General features: G+C 38.2%; 1 protein-coding gene and 1 non-coding gene across 12 annotated transcripts in view; both read right to left on the reverse strand.

Moving 5' to 3' along the window:
- Positions 1-21,732, reverse strand: part of LOC131592130 (ubiquitin-associated protein 2-like) — a 216,174-nt gene that overhangs the window by 83,388 nt on the left and 111,054 nt on the right. For 10 of the 11 annotated variants that reach the window (XM_058863421.1, XM_058863417.1, XM_058863420.1 and 7 more), the window contains 3 exons: positions 17,252-17,304; positions 2,851-2,918; positions 824-1,022 (listed from right to left, as the gene is read on the reverse strand). In XM_058863421.1, the coding sequence (XP_058719404.1) occupies positions 824-1,022; positions 2,851-2,918; positions 17,252-17,304 (320 nt within the window). The remainder of the gene's footprint in view (positions 1-823; positions 1,023-2,850; positions 2,919-17,251; positions 17,305-21,732) is intronic. The other variant, XM_058863416.1, reaches the window with a different exon arrangement.
- On the reverse strand, positions 432-515 carry LOC131592535 (small nucleolar RNA SNORD121A). Its single transcript, XR_009280653.1, has one exon. It is a non-coding gene; the product is annotated as a small nucleolar RNA SNORD121A (small nucleolar RNA).

Below are 21,732 nucleotides of genomic sequence, written 5' to 3' on the forward strand. Positions count from 1 at the left end.
AGATTACTAATAAATCACAGAATTGTTAGGGTTGGAAGGGACCTCTGGAGATCATCCAGTCCAACTCCCTGACAAGGCAGGGTCACCCAGAGTAGGTGACACAGAAGCACATCCAGGTAGGTTGTGAACATCTCCAGAGAGGGAGACTCTACACCCTCCCTGGGCAGCTGTTGTAGTGCTTTGCCACCCTTAATGTAAAGAAGTTCTTCCTCATGTTGAAGCATCACTTCTTGTGTTTTAGTTTATGACCAATAAAAAAAATCAGCAGTTGGAGCATATGACCAGACCCTCTCTGGATATCACTGATATAACTTCATTGCTGACTATGACAATACTGATTTACTTTAATCCATGCATCTTAAAATAGCATGCATTTACTAATAGTTGCATTTATTTTTTGAAAATCAGTTTAAATGCCCAATTTCAAGTCCTCACAATTAACTCAGAAACAATCAGGTTTCCACAAAAAGTAGTCAGATATGTGTTTGCAAATAACACATCAAAGTCTTCTGGCATAGAACTCTTCACTATAAACAAGTGATTTAATCCTAAATCAGCATGCAGTAAATGCATCTGCTCTCTACTCAAAAATTAATACAAGTACTTCATGTGAACTGAGAAACAACTACTTAGCAAAACCAGAAAAAAAGTAAACTATTTTGTGTGTGTGAATGGAAGGAATGAAATTAAGAATTCCTTTAACATTTTCAACCTGAATTTTATAAATACCGAACTATCTCATTAAATGGCCAGTACTGGAAAAGTTACTTAACCTGAAATATTTACTCATTGGGAATATTTAGAAAGCATAAGATATTTTTACCAGACTTGGAGGAGAATAAGAGTTTACAGAACTGGAGCTGCCAGTTCCTGTTGCCACCTGGGTGCTGTGCTGAGAATTTGTGAAGACTAGGGCTTGGCCAAAGGTCTGTTGCTGGGGAGCCTCAAATGAGTTGCCTTCTGTCTCTTGTGTAAGGGTCATAGGTTTTTCGGGCTTCTGAAGCAGTGTTACCAAATCAATGCTGTAAGACAAAGCAAAGTTTGGCTGGAATAAACATGATGATTAGACTGTGCTGAAACTGAAGAAAGCACTAATACTAAAGCTGCCATATCAGCAACAGAATTATTAATGATTAACAGTCTTTTCAAATATTACTTGTCTGCTATACAAAAGAGGTAGAATAGATGTTTTTTGCCAGAAAATAAAATTCTGCTAGCTGAAACTTACCACTGCAGCTAGAATATAAATTGTCTTTGCTTTCATTTAAAACATTATCAAATGTATACCATCATGTATCACATACATAATCTCTATGATTAATATAACCAAGTAACTGGAGACAAGTCATAAAAGATACATTGTGTTTAAGCTGATCCCACCTGCCAACTCTTTATATATATTGATAATCCACATTCTCTGTATATCACAAAGAGCAAGGGATCAGTCCTACCTCTGTATGGGGTAGATATACAGACAGTAAAGAATGAAGTCACATGCAGCAATTGTATGAGTATGTGATGGTATGGAAGTCACAAGAGCAGTGGAAATAAAAGCTGTGTTTCTCAGATAGTAGGCACATATCCAAAATTACTTTACCATACATACCTGAGCAGCATGAGAAATGTGAATTTTCTTACATTTAACATGGCCTACTAACACCTACACATGTTTAACACAGATTTATCAAAGGAAAAGCAAAGTGTTCAGACAATAAACTAAATCTACTCAAAAAATTCTGACTTAAGTTTATCTTAAATATACCACAGGCTTGGGCTGAAGAGCTGCTTCCAGCACTTAGATTAGCATAGATTTTTTAATGTCCAAGCCTTTCTTATGGCAAGTAAAAAACCAAAGAAACAACCAAAACAAAAAAAAAACCACAAACCACAAAACAATACACCAGAATTTGAGTTGATGAACTAAAATATTTTCTAACATAAATTGAGGGACATCCACTGGAAGAATATTTGCATTAAAACAATGAACATGTGAGCATATCACAGAATAGTAAGGGTTGAAAGGGACCTGTGGAGATCATCTAGTCCAACCCTCCTGCCATATCACCTTTAAGAAGGAAAGGAATGGAATATAAACTGTAAGCCAACTGACACCATGCCTCCTCCAGGTCACATCCATGTTATAATGAAAATTTTGCTGCAGTCTGAAGTATAGCAATACAGCTGTATCAGGATGTTTGGGACCACTAGGCAATCTAGTTTTCAGATCTCATGCTATCCAACTACAGAAGTCTTCATCATACAACCTTAACCTGCTCTCTGAGGCTAATGCAGGTAGCTGATTCCACATAATTGGACAGGCATTTGGTGAAGATAAAGACAAGCAAAGGCAGCAACTGCCATATTTTCCTTTCTCTGTCTGAAATCTATATCATCAGTTAAGGCAAGTAATTGTGATGGCAAGAAGGTGATTTTCCTGGTAAGCAACACAAGCTTTTCTGTCAACATATTTGTCAAAGCACTACATTCTGAACACTTTCTACATCTACAGGGGTAGGGTTTTCATTTTCTGGACAGCAAAGCCAGAGCTTCCTTTTCAACAACAGCAGCACAGTTTTCTTATCAGCTACTTTTGTTCCTGCCAGTAAGCAGTCTTTGTGCAGAAGTCAGTATTATGTTCACGGATTTGCTAAGTTTGGCTCCACTTCTGTAGTCAATAATAGTTATCACAGGAACCCACAAAAGCAAGACTTTCACAATTTTGAAACTAGCTTGATCAATCTCTGACCAAGGCTGCCCCGTGTTTTAGTTAACATTTTATATGTGCAAGCTAGCATTGCTTCAACAAGCAGAGTTTTTAAGCTATAGGGAAACTATGGAAGAAGATCTTACCTTTGCTTAGGAGTCACATGATTCTCAGCTGGAACAGAGGAAGCAGTGAAGACTTTTGTTTCAGAAAGCTGAAAATAGTGTGTAGGAGGAAGAGATTTTAATCATACACAAGCTCACACTTCAGTACTGTGACATCTTCAGAAATTCCATCTTGGTCATGTACTTTTAAGATAAAAGTAAAGTTAAACTACCATTATAACCAGTTATGCTTCAGCTCTGCTTAAAAGGACAAAAACATGTAGTCGAACTTCAGCAAAGTCTTCTCCACAGAATCAAGTACTAATTTAATTAAAGTGTTAGGAAATTTGATTTACTGAACACTGAATGGTATACTAATGTAACTACATCAGTTTGGGAAATAGTTTAACTATACCAGTAGAAAGTAATTAATGTGACAGCTGGTATATCATCAGTGTGCAGACATAATTTAGGACTCCATAGAGCAGCTCTGATAAATCTCGTTGCAGAAATCTAACACATTGCACTGTTCCCACTCATTTCATGTAACTCTGTTTTACATTTCAGCTCACATCATCAATGGGGGCAGGTTTGCACTCAGGTATGTATAGTGAACTAGCATTCATGGTTCCTTCTTGGCACTTCTACTAGGGGTGGCAAAACCATCTTAAACAGATTGCTCTGCAAGCATGAGTTTGAAAACAATAAAGGGAGAACTGTGTAATTGCTTATACTAGTATAACAAGTCAAACCATCCACAGCAGAAAACTGTACTGCTTCCACCATGCTGTTACAATAAAGATAGATATTTGCACAGGTAGCTGGGGAGGGGGAGCTGGTGGGTTGGAATTTGAGAGGGGAAAGGGGTGATTTTGGTTTGTAGGGGGGTTGATTGTTTCTTGTTTGGGATTTTTTAAAATAGCTTTTTTTTTTTTTAGAAAAATAGTAGTTAAACAACTACAACTTCCTATAGCTAATTAATTTCTACTGACAGGAATACTTGCAAACCAGAATAAGTCTTAAGCCACTACAGGTTTGGTTTAACAAGGCAGAGATATGACTGTATAATGGTTATATTTTAAATTAAATTTGCACAAAATCACCCTTAACTACTTTGGTGTAGCTCTGTATTTAGACTAAAGAATAACTGACCTATTCAAACATGCACAAAGAATCCTTTTAGAATGTAACATCTGAATGTAGCTTGTAGAGAAACATTTTAACAGAGTAAAAGCATGACATTTTCGTAAAAGCCTGTCTGCACAAGCCAGCCTTTAATCCAGGTGACAATATTAAAGGCAGTGTCCTTGAAACTCTCCTGGAGCAGCGAGAATAAAGAAAAACAATAGCCTTGTGTACTGGGGAAAGAATGTAAAACAATATGTATAAACCAATAGTAGCTTGTTAAGCCCCGCAAACCCTGTCGGACCCTATAAAAGTGTGCTAAAGATAGAAATAAACAACGTTCACCATACTTCTGTGAAAACTCGGTGAATAGTCTGAGCGGTTTTTCAATAGTAGCTCTTCCAGAAAGTTATGCACTTTTAATTGCTAGCAGCCCAATTTAAAGGACATCACAGACATGAGGCAATATAATCTGCCATCGCACAGGCAGCTCTATTGAAAGCATGTATGTCCCTGTACATGGTTATCTGGGATTCTTCTGTGAAACATTTGATTTAAGCAGGATGCAGAAGGTCTGATGGGAGCAAATCACTTACTACTCAGAGGCAAAGTTCAAATGTTTCATGTACTCTCTGCTAGCACTACACTGGGTCATGAAAAAATTAGCACCACCACAATTCCTCCCTTCATTTCCTTTCCTTCCTACTAATACAACATATTTTAATACCATCTTTCTGGAACACAACTCTGTCCTAAGCATAATGCTGCCAGACTGCAACTCTATGTACTGACCACAACAAAGAAGATTCAGCTTAAGCATACTTTCAATTTAAAAAGATGTTTCTCTATTGCTCAGCTCTTTCCCCACCATATGTGTTATTTTAGAACCACGTGTACTGTACTTTCTGTGGTGTTATGAGACTCCTGTATTATATGGCACAAGGAGGTCAGCTAATGGCACAAGCAGCAGCTTATAAGGTTTGCAATCTCTTGGTTAAATAGTAAATTCTTTGTAATGTCAAAAGTTTCTTATGTTCACAATACCCAGGATATGACAAACCATGGCCACTGATGAATCCTGAAAACTAAGCAAACTGAGGAGCCTGAGGATGTTCGTGACAATGCAAAAGCATGCTTGATGTGAGAGAGGAAATGTTCTCTTCAAGTGAAGCAGCATGCAAAATAGACATCTCCAGCTACCAGCTTGGCTACATTGAAGTTTACACCACACCCTGCAGCAAACTCACTGCCACAAGCTCCAAATACCTAATTCAAAAGTCTGCTGGGATTACATCATTTATCCAAACACATACTTAGTGCAGCAGCAGCTGAAAAGCTTTATTACACAAATGTATTTAGTATTTTTTAGAAGTAATATCAGCTCCTAACAAAGTTATTTATACTCACTGTACACTATACTCACTAATCTTTCACTGAGGCTCTGGCATTTTCCCAGAACTGAATGAACAGTTGTGAACCATTTGCAAGTAGCAGCCTCACAAGGGTATTTCCTCTATCTGCAGTGAAATGTCTGTGGTTTTCAGTTCCTGTTTCTATGATAAAAATTATTCTCTAATCACCAAATATATAATATATTTAACAACTAATCTACCAGGTCCTATGGACAGTGGATAAGAGGACCACAAGAAAATATACTCTGGCATACTCATAAAAACTCAACAGCAAAAAATCAGAAATAACAAAACCTTAGTGTTTTGATATGATGTACTGAAGTTAAATTAAAACAAGTTCTTGTGCTGCTTCCTGGTAAAGGAAACAGTCCCACTAATTTTTTTTTAAAGTGTTGCCATTGTTTCAAATAAAAATGAAAACTACCAATATTATACAGAAAATGTTTGCCTTCATCCACTTTCCAGCAATTTGTATGTATTCTATTTCTTCTCTTCTCGTAGTTTCTGTAGTTAAACTTAATTTTATTTAGCCAGAAGAATATAATCACAATTTTAAGAGGAAAACCCAGAGCAATCTACAGTACCTCAATATTTGTCTGGTCCTTCATTGTCCATACAACCTCAAATTTTCAGTGCAAGGAGTTTCCTCTATTTAATAGCACACTGACAACATACTACCATTGCTCAATACTCACTACTAAAGATAATTACCAGTCCGTTCTAGTAATTAAATCACAGGAATCAAATTATTCTCAGGTCAAACAACAGAAAATTTCACTCATCTGCACCTAACTTGTACTTCACTAGGGAACACCACATTTAAACAAAAATATTCTTAAAAAAAACACCTGGTCTTTACCTGCAGAAAGCAAATACATCAGCTTCCTTGGTTGTTTCAATCATTAGTCATGCTGCAAAAATTGTTTATAATACATTTAAATGCATAGCTCCATTTTCCAGCCACAGGTTCACATTATGCCTTTTTCTGCTAGACTAAAACAAGAACCCATTATATGCTAATAAAGTGTCATGGGGTGACTTTGTGATGCTTGTATCCCCAATCGCCTTGTTTGTTACATATTAGGTTCTGCACCTTTAAGACTGGCTCTGAGAGCGAAGGGGGGGAAAGAAGAACCTGAAGTTTGTGTTGAGAAAGAGCACTCACTCCCCTGCATCCTGCTCCTGGACTGTGTTGTCTGCGGCATGGTCAGACAGCGGGACAGAGCTCTCCTTTGCTGTTAGTTTTTTTAGCTAGCTGAGGCAGAGAAGTTCCCTGGACTGTTTTTTCCTTTTTCCTTGGATCTGTTCAAACCTGCTCTGGACTGAAAACCCAGAAAAACACCAGGAGCTCACGCCTGTGGTCCAGTGAAGCCTGGGCCTCAGCACTTTCCAGTGCCAGAGGGACTGATAAGAACCTGAGCGAGCCAAGCTACACCCCATGACAAGGACTTTTCTGGAAGCACCATCTCTTTGAACAGCAAGAGGTTTCATTGTTTAATATTATTCAATTTCTGTTAAACAAACAGGTTTTTTTCCACTTTTCTCTAAGGAAATGTTTTCCCGAACCAGCTGGGGGAGGGGCTGCTTGAATTTGCTTTCTGGAAGGACCCCATTCAGAGGTTTTCTCCCAAATTTTCCCTAAACCAGGATATAAAATAACCTTTTCACATTCAGAAAACTAAAAATCTCACTCTCAAACACCAATGCTATCAGTAAATGCTTTCAGCTATTTTTCACATTTTTTGTTTTGTAAAAGCAATGAATAGCTGGATGCAGTATTTCAGAATCAAGTTCAGAAGAGTCCACATACTGAAATATAAATCAATAATGACTAAGACACAGGGAAGAGTGCCTACAGACAAAAAGATTGCAATAGGGTTTTTTTGCCGCAGCAACAGCCCTTTAGGAGATCATGCTGAGCTGTTATTTTTTCATCATCCTCTACAATGCTGAAAATTTTTCAGTTGCTGCTTTCCAGACACCAGCCCTTTGTTCTGGAGGTGTAACTTTATTTCTATAAAACAAATGGGCACTTGGCTATATTAAAGTATTTTTCATTTTAGAACAGGTCATGTCTAGCAGAGCTTCATATATCTGTGACTGGCTTACTATTAATGGCCATTCCAATATTTTTTTTTTTTATTTCTCACAAATTTTATTCTTTAGTGATCTTATTACTTCCAAATCATTGATAAAGACACTAGATGGCATCTGGCCTGGGACTGGATTACTTTATAGCCCTCTTAGAAATGCCCTCCTTCAAAAGATTTATTGGCTAAAATTTTCATGGCAGATTTCAATCCACTGTTGGAGTCTGAAATACAGACTGTGTGCCCTTGCTTTTAATGTTTAGTTCTGGGATTCAAGAAAACACTGAATTTCATATAACATGAAATTCATGAGCATGTTTTCATAGTGATACATGAAAACAAATGCTAAAGTTAGATAAGAAAGGTAGGTGTGTAGATTAGAAAGTTTCTTAAATCACTGGGTGAAAAAGTAGTTTAGAGAACAGGAGACAATATGGAGAATTTAGGGTGTTGTCCCTTGTCTTTCTTCTTTCTTCTTCATGTCCTTCTCCTGGAGGTTTTTGGGTAATGGTTAGTGATTGGATAGAAAATGCCACAGTGCATCACAGAGGTGATGGGTCATTGGGTCATTAAGAAAAATAATATACGTGTCTATTGTTAATTGGGTAAAAATAGGTATAAAGATAAAAGAACTGCGTAGTTCAGGGCCATTTTGTGTATCAGACATGAAGTGTGCCACAAGGCCTTGTTTGTACCATCAGAAGAAAGAAATGTGCCAAATTGCAAAGATTAACCTTGTAACCAGCCTGGAGAAACCTGTTAACTTTTATAAGGATCCTTCAATAAACACGAGAAACAAGATTCTAACGAGCTCGAGAGTTTACTTCAAATAATGAGAACTAAGATAAGTGGAACTCCCCACGAGGGAGGATCCCGGGAGAATTCAGCCCAGAGGAGGCTGGGGAATTAGAGAAGAACTGTATTCACAGAGAATTCAGCCCAGAGAAGGCTGGGGAACTATAGAAAGCTGTATTCACAGAAAATTCAGCCCAGAGGAGGCTGGGAGACTATAGAAAGATATATCCACAGAGAACAGAGCCCAAAGGAGGCAAAGAAGAGAGAGACAGAGGTAACAAGTGGTGCCCCGTGTGAGGAGAGAAACTCACAGAAGCTTCAATCAACACCTGCAGGATCACAGCAACCAGTTCCTGAAAGAAATCCTGGAGAAAAATATCTGCTATCACATTCCGAAATTCCAGGGGCCCTGGACTCGGAACATTGGATTCTGCTGGTCAGTAATCTGAAGATAGCCAGGTCTGGTAAGCTGTATACAATCTAGATAATGGGGTTGAATATTTATAAAGAGAGATTGTTTAAACCCAGGATTTGGGGGAAAATATAAATATGATGTTTAAAGAGTTAATAGCCCCGGGAATATGGGGAGATAAACTGCCCTTTCTGAAAGCGCGGGAAACCCAGATAATTCCCCAGCGGCGTGGTTCCCCTGCCCCTGTCCCTTCAGAGAACGTGGGGGGACGAGGGAGGAATGCGAGGGAAAACTGAACACCGGGAAGCTTGTGTTACTTCAGAAAGCAGAGTGAGCAGTTTGTTATATTGTTAGAGGTTAAAAAAAAAATTGCATGGAGAGATATGATGGTTTAGATAGAGTCTTTCTGGAATTATTGCAGTTAGAAGATATCGCGGGGGGGGATGGAGAAAAAAAAAAGTTAGAAAAGTTCCACGCTGTTTCTGAAACCACGCCTTTAGAACAGCCCCCTACCCTGCACCCTCCATGCACGTCAGAGGAGCCAGAGCGAGGGAGGGAGCCAACCCCGCCCTCTGACGAATTGAATAACACAGAGATGTTAGAAAAGGCTGGTGAAGGTGTGTCCGCCCAAGAGGGGACACAGAGGGGGGTATTTGCTCAGCAGGCAACCCCGAAAATACCCGCCCATCAGGCGGAGTTAGAAGCTGCCCAAAGAGGAGAGGCTTCAAAGAGCGGCGGGAAACGGCGGGATGGCCGCGCCGCGGAGTGACCCCGAGCAGAGGGGGGAGAGATTAGAAAAAAAAAATATTAGAACGCTGCCATAGACAGACAGCGAAAGAAAAGGGGCTGGCCAAGGTTATAAGGGCACGCCCCGCAGGGAGAGCAGTGCCGTGATCCATGACGAGAAGACCCGGCCCTCCGGAGGGGAGATTGGCGGGGTAACCCTTGTCGAGCCGCGCATGCGCGTTTCGGCACTGAAGCCGAGCCTGTGAAGTTCGGGAAATCAGCCCGGCTAACTCAGCCGGCAGAGCCTGAGACTCTTAATCTCAGGGTCGTGGGTCCGTTTTCTGGCACAAACAGCAGTCGCCCAAAAAGGGATTTATCTCCTGAAAAGGAGTTTCTCCCTAAATATAAGTTTTTAGAGTTTTTTCTCAGATTCAAAAGCAGCCCGGCGCGGACGGGCTTGATAGCACACAGCAGCCAGAAACGCTGTTGCCATGGCAACCACCGGTAAAACAACTCAAGCAACTTCGATGAAGCTACAGAAAGCAACAAAACAGAAAGAACAGAAAGCTGGACATCTCAGAGAGGGACAAAAAAAGAGAGTGTTTTGATTGGACAATTCAAAAATTAGAAGCTTTGCAAATTGTATTGTTGGTAAATCAGCAAATTGTTGTAATAATGATTGACATTTAAAAAGAAGTCTCTATTGAATGAAGTGCCTTCAAAAATAGATCAAAAAGTTTATAGATATTTTATAGTGAAATATATATAGATGTATTTCTAATAATATCTGCTGGTTTTGTTTTTACAAAATAGCATGGAAAATGATATCTTTACATCCCAAGAAGTTTAAAAGATTTTTATTCTGTTTCAGTATTCCTAATACATGAAGGTTTTGAAAAGGTTATCTTCTCTATACATCTACTGATAATGTAATACTGTATCATATGGAGTGATCATCAAGCATTATTACTGTAGTTACAGTCAGTTTCTGCAAGAAGCATTTCTTTAAAATTGAGTTAAAAGATCATATGATTAACCCTACAGAAAAAGGATTGAATGACAGGTTTTTTTATTTTTCACCTTTCCTTTCATTTGAGTAACTGTATTGTGGAGTTAGTTCAATACAGTTTTCAGTAATTTCAAAATTATGTTAACCATATATTACCCATTTGCTTGGTATTTTTTTATAATTAGGAAATTTTAATGTGAGTCCTTTTGTTATAAAAAAACATGTATAACAGCATATATATCAATTTGGATTTTGAATTTTAGTTAAAAAGTTAAACTTTATGTTTCTGAAAAGTACTACAAAAGCTAAATAGCAAATTACCAAATCTGTGGTGTTGTATTTTTTTTCTAGTGAAACTGCATTCTAAAAATCCTAACAAATGTAAACATATACCAAGCAAATTTTTGTTATGAATTGGTATCTTTAATAACATCTACAATTATTATGAGTTATTCTCAAAACCAGATAACATGGAATGGTGATGGATTTGTTGCATCCCTATAGTCTCTGTAGTGAACCAATATTCCCATTATATTGTGTTCAAGGAAGTGTATACCAAACTTTTAGTTGCTTTTTTAATAATAATAGAGTAAGATTAAGTTGTGTTGTCATCTGATATAGATTGTGTTAATAGAATTAATCAAAGTTAAATTTCACTATGTTTAAGTTTGAGTGTTTTTAAGTTAAGTTATAACTTTGGTATTTTTTAATGTTAAGTTTTGTTACTTCCTTTTATCATAATTAATTTCTAACAAGTTTAAATTTAAATTGCTTTATGTTTTATTGAAGATATTTGTTTAAATTGCAAAGTATAGTTATTTTCCTAAAGAGATGAAGATGAACACCTGCTTGTGGACAGAAGTGAATGCAGTCTGTGACACCTTTAACTTCATTGGGAGTTCTATTGTTTGTTGTTATATTATTATTGTTATATTGTTATATTGTTGATATATTGTTATTGCTATTGTTATAGCTTTCCTATTTTTCAGTATTTCCAGAATTTTAAGAAGATGTACCATTGCTAAGGGTCAGCTGCCATGAGAGAGGCTTCAGATTAAACCAACTGCTGCATGATTTAATTGGTCTGGTACCTAAGGCTTCTGGTCATTTGCTTTATACAAATGCCTTTTAAAAGTTTGCTGTGTTTGAAGCATCTTATAGCTGTTATTTTTAAACCCCTTGCTTTAAAAATGAGTTAGGAGACATCTTTCCAGATGAAGCCTAAGGCTCTGGCCAAGCCTTGACTTTACCTGGATGGAGAATTTACCAATAAACCCAGAAGTTTTCTGCATCAAAACAATATTCAGGTCAATTTGACTTGGCAATTAGTGAATTAATATAACAGCTGGATTTTACAGTGAGCTTGGAAAATTGTTATCCGGACATGATTTTCCAATCTTCCATTGATTTATCAGCTGTGGCAGACTCTGGGATGAGAGTATATATTTAATACATTTACTAATTCATATTACAGATTATTTAGATAAGTTTAATATCGCATAATATTAATTATGCATCTTCTTAATAAGTTTTTGATTTCTGTAAAAGTATTATTTCCTATGTGTATACATATGCAATTGTTTTACTTTGATAGTTTTTCATTGTCATAACAAAAAACCAAATACCTTAATTATATAAAGAAAAAGGGGGGAACCAAGGCTATGCCTCGGAAGTATAAAATCCTAATATATCTTAAATTTTTGGAAAAAGCATAAAGATCTTATATCTATTGCAAATAATTCTTAAACAGTCCTTTTTAAACAAGTCTTTTACGAAGCCAGTTCCATCAATTATTAGGTATTGTTCTAACAGTATTCAAGCAAATTTGAGAGAGAATTCTTAAGTTCTGGTCAAAAGTTTAGAAGCAAGAAGATTAAAAAATCTATTTCAATTAATAATTTGGAGGAAAGTGTATGTTTGTGTATTCACAGGTTCAAAGCAAAAGTAACTTCCTAGCAAAGAACATGAAAACTCATCAGCTGCAGAGACAAGCAGACAGCCCAAAGAGCAGAAGAGCAAGCACACTGATGTGAACTGTATCAAGACCACAGTCAACAGCGGGACAGCTTGGATCCAACGTGCAAGAACAATGAACTTTGGGTTTCATGTGAAACAGTGGGAAAGTCAATATTTTAAAGCCTCATTTGTTAAAGCATGATGTGAACTGTGTCAAGATTCAGAATCTTGCACGAGAGATAAAGTCCTTGAATATGAAGGTGAATCAGGTATCACCCTTGAGCTATATCATTTTGTTGATCACTTTGTGATGCAATTTCACCTGCATCACTTCTTTTAGTTAACTCAAAAGAAAGTATACCTTATCTCAGTGAAAATAGATTTTTGTATAATACCCAATTTTTCTGTGTTAAAACAGAATGAAGATGAGATGATGAATGTTATTCCAAATCATGCTCTATACAAAGAGGCAACATCTTAGTGTGATCTTATATCAATCTTAGTCACACCTGATTGTGAAAAGTTTGACTTCTGAAATTTTAGATAAAAATTTATAACAACTCAGCTTTCAATTCAAGTAGCTTCAATAGAAACTTTAGAGCAATTAGACAAATTAAGCTACTGGCCAAGTAAGCAACCTAGATCTATTTCTCTAGCTTTGAGTAGTTAATTAACTAATGTTCAAAACTAGAGGCAGAGTGCTCTGTGGAACAGAGCAGCAGTTCTGTTGTTGGTGCATAAGGCATGAGTGAAAGAAAAATAACCCTTCTTGAAAAGTAATCAAAGAAAAGCTTTGGGTTGATTTTTTTTTATTTTTTTTTTAAAGAGAGGGGCAGATGTTGGAGTCTGAAATACAGACTGTGTGCCCTTGCTTTTAATGTTTAGTTCTGGGATTCAAGAAAACACTGAATTTCATATAACATGAAATTCATGAGCATGTTTTCATAGTGATACATGAAAACAAATGCTAAAGTTAGATAAGAAAGGTAGGTGTGTAGATTAGAAAGTTTCTTAAATCACTGGGTGAAAAAGTAGTTTAGAGAACAGGAGACAATATGGAGAATTTAGGGTGTTGTCCCTTGTCTTTCTTCTTTCTTCTTCATGTCCTTCTCCTGGAGGTTTTTGGGTAATGGTTAGTGATTGGATAGAAAATGCCACAGTGCATCACAGAGGTGATGGGTCATTGGGTCATTAAGAAAAATAATATACGTGTCTATTGTTAATTGGGTAAAAATAGGTATAAAGATAAAAGAACTGCGTAGTTCAGGGCCATTTTGTGTATCAGACATGAAGTGTGCCACAAGGCCTTGTTTGTACCATCAGAAGAAAGAAATGTGCCAAATTGCAAAGATTAACCTTGTAACCAGCCTGGAGAAACCTGTTAACTTTTATAAGGATCCTTCAATAAACACGAGAAACAAGATTCTAACGAGCTCGAGAGTTTACTTCAAATAATGAGAACTAAGATAAGTGGAACTCCCCACGAGGGAGGATCCCGGGAGAATTCAGCCCAGAGGAGGCTGGGGAATTAGAGAAGAACTGTATTCACAGAGAATTCAGCCCAGAGAAGGCTGGGGAACTATAGAAAGCTGTATTCACAGAAAATTCAGCCCAGAGGAGGCTGGGAGACTATAGAAAGATATATCCACAGAGAACAGAGCCCAAAGGAGGCAAAGAAGAGAGAGACAGAGGTAACATCCACTTAATATGTTTCATGATAGCATGTAATTATATTTAGAACAAAAGATGTAGATCAAATCTCATACAAGGACATATTCTATCTTTGCAGTTAATTTGAAATTTACTTAAAGACCAATATCAGGGTTATTTGAAGTGGACCTATTTTCATACAAGTACACTGAATGGCACAAGGTGCATTCTTAAGCTTCCTTTTTTTTTTTTTTTTTTTTTAAATCAAATTAATCTATTTTACTTTATTTTTCCCCAGGAATGTTTTGGGCTAATTTTTCTGCAGCTCACTATTTCATTCACTCTTTGTGAACATCAGCACATGAATAACTTTCTCCTAGGTTACAGGGATTTTTCCATTACACCAAAATTAATAAAAATTAACAACAGGTTAGAGATGTAATTTACTGTTCCTTCAAGATTCATGCACAAATTACTTGGGTTTAATAGTTAATTACCTAACCAGCATTGCTCAACACCCCTCCTGTATTACAAATGCTGCACTGTACCAGCAAACAGGGGTATGACCAAGGCCATAAATTTTCAGTATCCTTAGCCCTTAGTTTATTTCTAGCATATACTGCAGAAATAGAAGACAGGTTTAAAGAAGCTGCCAGCTTTTGCTGACAGTAACTGATACAGAAAACCTATGAATTTTAGAACTTCTTTTAATTTTCTTGAAAGGCATGTCCCTCTTATTAGGTAAGGATGGAGCTTTCATATCTGTTATATGAAACATTCACACATTTCTGGGGATAACACTGACATGCCACCCTAGAGGAGGAGGCAAAAGGGATGACTTCTGAGACAATCTTTTAATCTTGTGAAAATGAAATAATGGATGTTCATATAAAAGAAAGACTTCTTAAAAGTTAAGTTTTACTTTCCATGTTTCTTGCTATCTAGTTTGTTTTCTGAACTACTTAAGCTTTAATACAATAGCTGAAAACTTAAAATCATAAATGTGAATTTCATGCATGATGATCACAAATGCCAAATATATTGCAGACATGAAGACATCTCCTGTTTGTTAAAGAATGAGAACCCAAATGCTTGTAAATACTTTACACAACACATCATGATGAAACAACAGGAATGAAGCAATTATGTGCCAACTTCAACATATTACTGTTGCTATATTTTATATATTAGTAAAGGCCTGTCTGCACAAACCAGTCTTTGAAATAAGTCGTGATATTAAAGGCTAAAGTCCTTGAAACCTTCCTGCAGAAGAAAGAGTAAAGCAAAACAATATCCCTGTGTACAGGAGAAAAAATGTAAACCTGTGTGTGTTAGCCAATAGTAACTTGCTTAGCCTGCGGACCCTGTAAAACCCTATATAAGTGTACTAAAGATAGAAATAAATGGCATTCATGTTTACTTCTGTGAAGGTTGGTGAATAGCTGGTGGTCTCTCAATACCTGTTTCATAGGAGTCCCTGAATGGGATCCTCAAGCATTTAAAGGTTTAATTAGTAATGAGACTCTACTGAATTGATTTGCAATGTTGCAAGAGTGCAATCGCACTGTTTGCTTCACATTAAGACAACTTGAAGCCTGCTGGCAAGCAATAATTATCGAAGTTCTCAATGTTACTATACAGCCCCCAGAAGAATTAGATTTGTTCGGTTCCACCAATACCTCAGGTGGATGAATAATGTTTGAACCCCCAACAAAAGCCATTCTAACAAAGTAATGCAGCACTGGGCTGCAGTCAATCCTATAGTTGATCTCGTTACTGCAACTGAAAGTAAAGCTTTTTACTCACAGTGCAATCTCACAGGACAATTACCAAAGCGATTACCTAATTCCATATTCCTAATCTGTGGAGATAGAGCATGGAATGGAATTCCTGCTAATCCACATAGACGACACTGTTATCTTGGGAAACTTACTTTGTTCCATCCAAGCTTACACCAATTGCTGAATGTAGCTGATAAAATAAAAAACATCAAACAGTCAAAGCAAAGCCTGAATGAATTAAGGCTTAGCAACTCTAAAAAGGCTCGCTTGTTAGACTAAGAAAGAATTGAACTTAATATCTACAATGTTAAGTCAGCTTTCAGCTGATGTGAGTAGTGTATGTCATGCAGTATTACAAAATCGAGCTGCAATTGACTTTTTGCTCTTAGCACAAGGACATGGTTGTGAGGAGTTTGAACGCATGTGCTGTCTGAATCTTACTGATCATTCAGTTTCCATCCATGGGCAGCTACAACAGCTACAGGATGGGTTACATGCCCTGAAAGAAGATAGTGACCCTATTGGAAGTTGGTTGGCCAGCTGGGGTATCACTGGATGGCTGAGATCTCTTGTGCTGGAGGGGGGATGGATGCTACTTATGGTGTTAATTGGGATAATACTTTTAAGTTGTATGTTATCTTGTGTTCATAAAAGTATAGAATGAGTCACATCCAAAGCCTGGTTTGTGCAAAAAGACAAAGGGGGAATTGTTGATATATTTTATATATTAGTAAAGGCCTGTCTGCACAAACCAGTCTTTGAAATAAGTCGTGATATTAAAGGCTAAAGTCCTTGAAACCTTCCTGCAGAAGAAAGAGTAAAGCAAAACAATATCCTTGTGTACAGAAGAAAAAATGTAAACCTATGTGCATTAGCCAATGGTAACTTGCTTACCCTGTGGACCCTGTAAAACCCTATATAAGTGTGCTAAAGATAGAAATAAATGGCGTTCACTTTTACTTCCGTGAAGAGTGGTGAAAAAGCTGGCGGTCTCTCAATATATTACTAGCTCCTTTTTTAAGATTATGAACATGAAGTGGACTAATGGGAACAATTATGAAGATTTAAGACAAAAAATATCAAATGAGGAGTTGAAAGTTGATAGTAAACTTCCGCACTTAATTACATAAAAGTCTCGTGATAATATGGCCTTAAATCCTTACGTAATAGGGGGAAATATGTGGTTAACATCCACCAGCATTGAGCAGTGGAGAATTATAATTCATAAATAAATAATTTGGGATAAAACTTAAAATTTTATTTTCTATATATTGTCCACCAAGAAAAATAAATTAATATTTCTTGATTCAATTTTATTCTAATAAACAGCTTATATATTTTAAACAGGAATTGCAGCAAAAAAACACAATAAGAAATATCACTGCATGCATACAAAGTATTATTTAAAACATTTAGTTTTTGAAGACAACATAGAACATCTGAAAAAGGTAAATAATCAGTGGGTCTACTTAACAAGGCACACTTACATCTTCATTCCAATCTTCTGCAGTCCATTCTTCTACTGAGTTTTTCCATGCTCCTATTGGAATTAGAGGAAGGAAAGAAAACAGTTATGAGCTAAAAGCACATTGTCATATTTCAACCATTCTGCTTTATTAGCAATCCTGTTTTCATTATTCGTAGAACACAAAGTAAGGAGATAGTGGTTGGAAACATGGTGTCCTGGGATGACTGTCATGTTAAATTGTATCCCCATTAGTCTGCCTAGGCCAGAAATAAGTTTTGTATCATTAAAACTTCATCTGAGAGTAAAAGTGAGTAAAGAAGAAGCACCGAGTCTGCTATCAGAGACTGTACTTGCTCCCCCCGCATTCCAGGATGGGGTTTTGACTACAACACAGACAAACAATGGGGGATGAGATCGCCTTGGCTTTCCAGCTAACTGAAGCAGAGAGGTCTTCCTGGACTGTTTTTCTTTCCCTTTTCTTGGAACAGTTCGAACCTGCTCTGGACTGGGGACTCAAAAAAGCACTGGGAGTTTGCACCTGTAGACTACTGGGGGCCTAGCCTGGGCAACGGCATTTTCCAGTGCCAGAGAGAATAATAACAAAACCAAAACCAACTCCCACAGGAGGGAGACCCTCTGAATTTGTCATCTCTTCAGAGAGGCGAGAGGTTTTGTAATTTGGTATTGTTCATTTTGTTCTGGGTAGTGCTTTGTCTGTTAAATAAACAGTTTTTTTCCACCTCTCTCGGAAAAATCTCTTCCCGAACCGGTTGGAGGGGGTGGGGGAGGGGGGAAGGGGCCACGTGGGTTTGCTTCCTAGAAGAGGCCCTTTGGAGGTTTTCTCCCAAATTTGCCCTAAACCAGGACAAATACATTAAATTGACACCCAATGTGGGGCATGAGATAGTGGAAAAACCCTGTACGGACTGTATTTAGGTGGCAATTACTCTGTATTGGGATAAGCTAAGCAGTCGGTAGCCATGCTGTTTGAATTAATAATGTCTTTTGGGATGGAGGCCTTCATGTGTTTCTGGCCGCTAGGCTTTTTTAAGGTTTTAATACCTTTATGATCCCTCGGTTTATTTTCTTATCCAGAAATATCTCCATTATTGTCCCTAACACATAGTTTTTGCATTAGAGGGGCACGGTTTAGAATAGCTATTGGGCTGGACCTAGTGATAATGATTTGTAGGAAGTTTATTAAGGTGCTGGAGTCTGTTCCAAGTATGAATGGTTCATGGTTATGGTTATGCACCCAGTTTGTTAGAGGAGGAACAGGGGATGATGCTTTCCAGCCTTTCCTTTCCTTCTTCTCCTCTGAATCTGTCACATCACTACTGGAGAAGGTTCAGTTCCCCCTGAATGTTAGAGACCATCTTTCTGGTATTTAATCTGGCAAGTTTCATCTATACAGTCTGCAACTTCTCTAGAATGAGGGCTGGGATTTCTAGAGGAACTGATGAGACCCCTGAACCAGGCATGGAAAATCCTGAGTGGTGTGGAGAATGGGAGGATATGGGCCAAATTCTGAAGCAATTTTCTGACCCTATAGTTTGAGACTTTCCACATGAACAAATTCAGAACCCAGCTGAGGTGGGGAAATACCTGAAAGAGAAGTGTCATGATGACTCCAAAGACAAAAAAGATCATTGCAGTAAGCTGGACCCTGGCATATGCTTATCATACACTGCTGGATACTGTAGGGCATCAAACAGGGGAAAGGGGACAAGGAGATGAACCAACAGCTACCCCAGTCACTCAAGCTGCAGCCAACACCCCAGTTACAAAGCTGGTAGCTAAACAAAACAGCAAGCCTCAACCAATGGCTGTTGCTACTAGCACAAGAAGCGGAAAGTGCACAGACAAGATCGATCGACCAGTAGATGATGATGATGCTGGAGAAAGACCCTCAACATCTCCTGACATAAAATCAAGAATCAAAGCAACTGACACAAGATCAAAGGCTCATATTGAGTCCTTTTCCCTGAAAGACCTTTGTGGCCTAAGGAAAGACTACACTTGACGATCTGATGAATCTACCATTAGTTGGTTAGTCTGTCTTTGGGATGCTGCAGGCGAGGCCACAATTCTAGATGGCACTGAAGCAAGGCATTTGAGATCCCTGTCACATGATCTGGTTATCGACCAGGAGATGTTGAGGGGGGCTAACCCTCACAGTCTCTGGGCATGGGTCCTGGGAAGTGTAGCACAAAGATTTCTGTGCGTAGATGATCTCTACATGCAGCAAACGCAGTGGAAAACCATCAAACAAGGGATCCAGTGCCTGGGAGGAATGGCAGTGGCAATGATTTTCTTTTCAGATGACACACCAACTAGGAATCCAGACTTGGTGCCATGTACATCTGTGATGTAGTGAAAACTGGTATGATTTGGGCCACAAGAATATGCTTCTGCTTTAGTAATAATGAAGTGGGAAGACAGGGAGGAGACCGTGCTTGATATGGCAAAGAAGCTCTGAGCATATGCAGATGCCATGTATGGCCCAAAACATGCAAGAATCACAGCTGTGGAAACACGTCTGCAGAAATTAAAAGATAAGATAGAGGAGAACCACAAGAAACTCAGGGAGGAGATTAAAGAGGGCTTTCTCCAAATTTTATCAGTACAGATCAGAACTCCTGGTACCCAATGCAGATGTTCCCCAGATAGGGAGAGAAGGTACACCCCACGAGCTGAACTGTAGTTCTTCCTGTGTGATTGCAGAGAAAACATGAAAAGATGGGATGGGAAATCTACTGCATCTCTGGCACAACAGGTGCATGAATTGAAGGAAAGCAAGAATCAGAAAAGAAGTTCCACCAAAAGGGAAGCAACTCCAATTGCCTGTAGCCAAACTGCCAGGTTTGACGATGATGACATGTCCGATCCCCTTGAAGGAACCTCCAAGACATATACCCAAGGAAAAAAAAAAATAACCAAGCTTAGAGGGTCCCTGCCTCTAGCCAAGTAGAGGCTAGGGAAAATCGTGTCTTTTGGACTGTGTGGATTTGTTGGCCTGGCACTTCTGAACCACAACAATATAAGGCTTTGGTTGATACTGGTGCGCAGTGCACATGAATCTCATTGAAACATGTGGGGGCAGAATCTATTTCTATCGCTGCCATGACAGGGGGATCTCAAGATTTTACCTTAGTAGAAGCAGATGTGAGCCTGACTGGAAGTGAGTGGAAGAAACACCCTATTGTGACTGGTCAAGAGGCCCCACGCATTTTGGGCATAGACTTATTCCAAAGTGGGTATTTCAAAGACCCAAAAAGACTCAGGTGGTGTGATAGATCATGGGGCCTGCAGGACTTCTCCCGGGCCCAGGCTGGGCCAAGCTCTGCTGCAGCTTCCCGGGAAGCCTCCGGGGTGGCTGAAGCTTTCTCCGGGAAGCTCCCGAGCTCTAAGCACCGCTGAGCTGAAACCTGGCACCATGAACACCTGTGGCTTGAGCAAGATTTTAACACTTTCATTACCCAGATGAGATTTACAGATTTAATCTTTTTTTCTAAGAAGAGGGCAAGAGAGAATGATCAACAGGTAAAGAGACGACATAAACTCTCAAAGACAGCAAAGAAAGGAATTAAGCTTCAGATGGGGAGAGAAAATAAGGAGATGCTTTAATAAGCTGAAATATTCTTTTGCTAAAACTATAGAGATGGACAATGGTGTTCTGAAAAACTCCTTTAATTCATGAAAGAGTATTTTGGGGGGAATAGAGTATTTCAAAGTGTGGATTTAAGCAAATGGTGAAGTAGCTGTAATTTTATGTGATGATGGAACAGAATCGGAGAAGTGAGAGTTGTTGAAAATTTGTAGCCTTTAAGAGGCAAAGAGAAAACTTCTGTTTCCAGAGATGCTCACAGAGACAGATGAAGAGAACTTTTGCCTTTGAATAACTCATCCTTAAAATGACACCCCTAAACTCATGACCCATAACACACCTCAGAGTGATGTGAAATGGGAGGAGTGGACTGATGACAGATTTTTTTTCGGGCAGCTGGCATCAGAGAAATAGAAAACCATGAGAAAAATGGTTTTCTTGTGAGAAACTTCATAGATTAGCAAAAGAGAACTTCTTTTCCTCTACAAAGACTGATGAAGAAACTATAGCAAAGTTGAGATTGTTTTAACCACCAAATTTTTTTCTCTATATGTTGTCATGTGAACAAGGGAATGGTTGAGTAGTGGGGGAGAAAAGGGTTTTCTGGAAGTTTTATTCTGGATTTCTTATTCTTATAGTTTTTGTTAATAAACTTTCTTTATTCCTTTTAAGTTTTAAGCCTGTTTTGCTCCTGTTCTAATCCATATCTCACAGCAAGAAATAAGTATGTTTTCTAGTAATTTTTTAGTTACCGCTTTAAAACCACGTCAGGTCGGCATTTGAGATAGTGGCTGTAGCGACAGAGGGCATCCAACAACAACACCTTGCCTAGATTATCAGAAAACCCATCTGCAGTAAGACTTCTGAAGGGGGAATGTTGATATATTTTATAT

This window comes from Poecile atricapillus, chromosome W (assembly GCF_030490865.1).
Source record: "Poecile atricapillus isolate bPoeAtr1 chromosome W, bPoeAtr1.hap1, whole genome shotgun sequence".
NCBI classification, from domain to species: Eukaryota; Metazoa; Chordata; class Aves; order Passeriformes; family Paridae; genus Poecile; species Poecile atricapillus.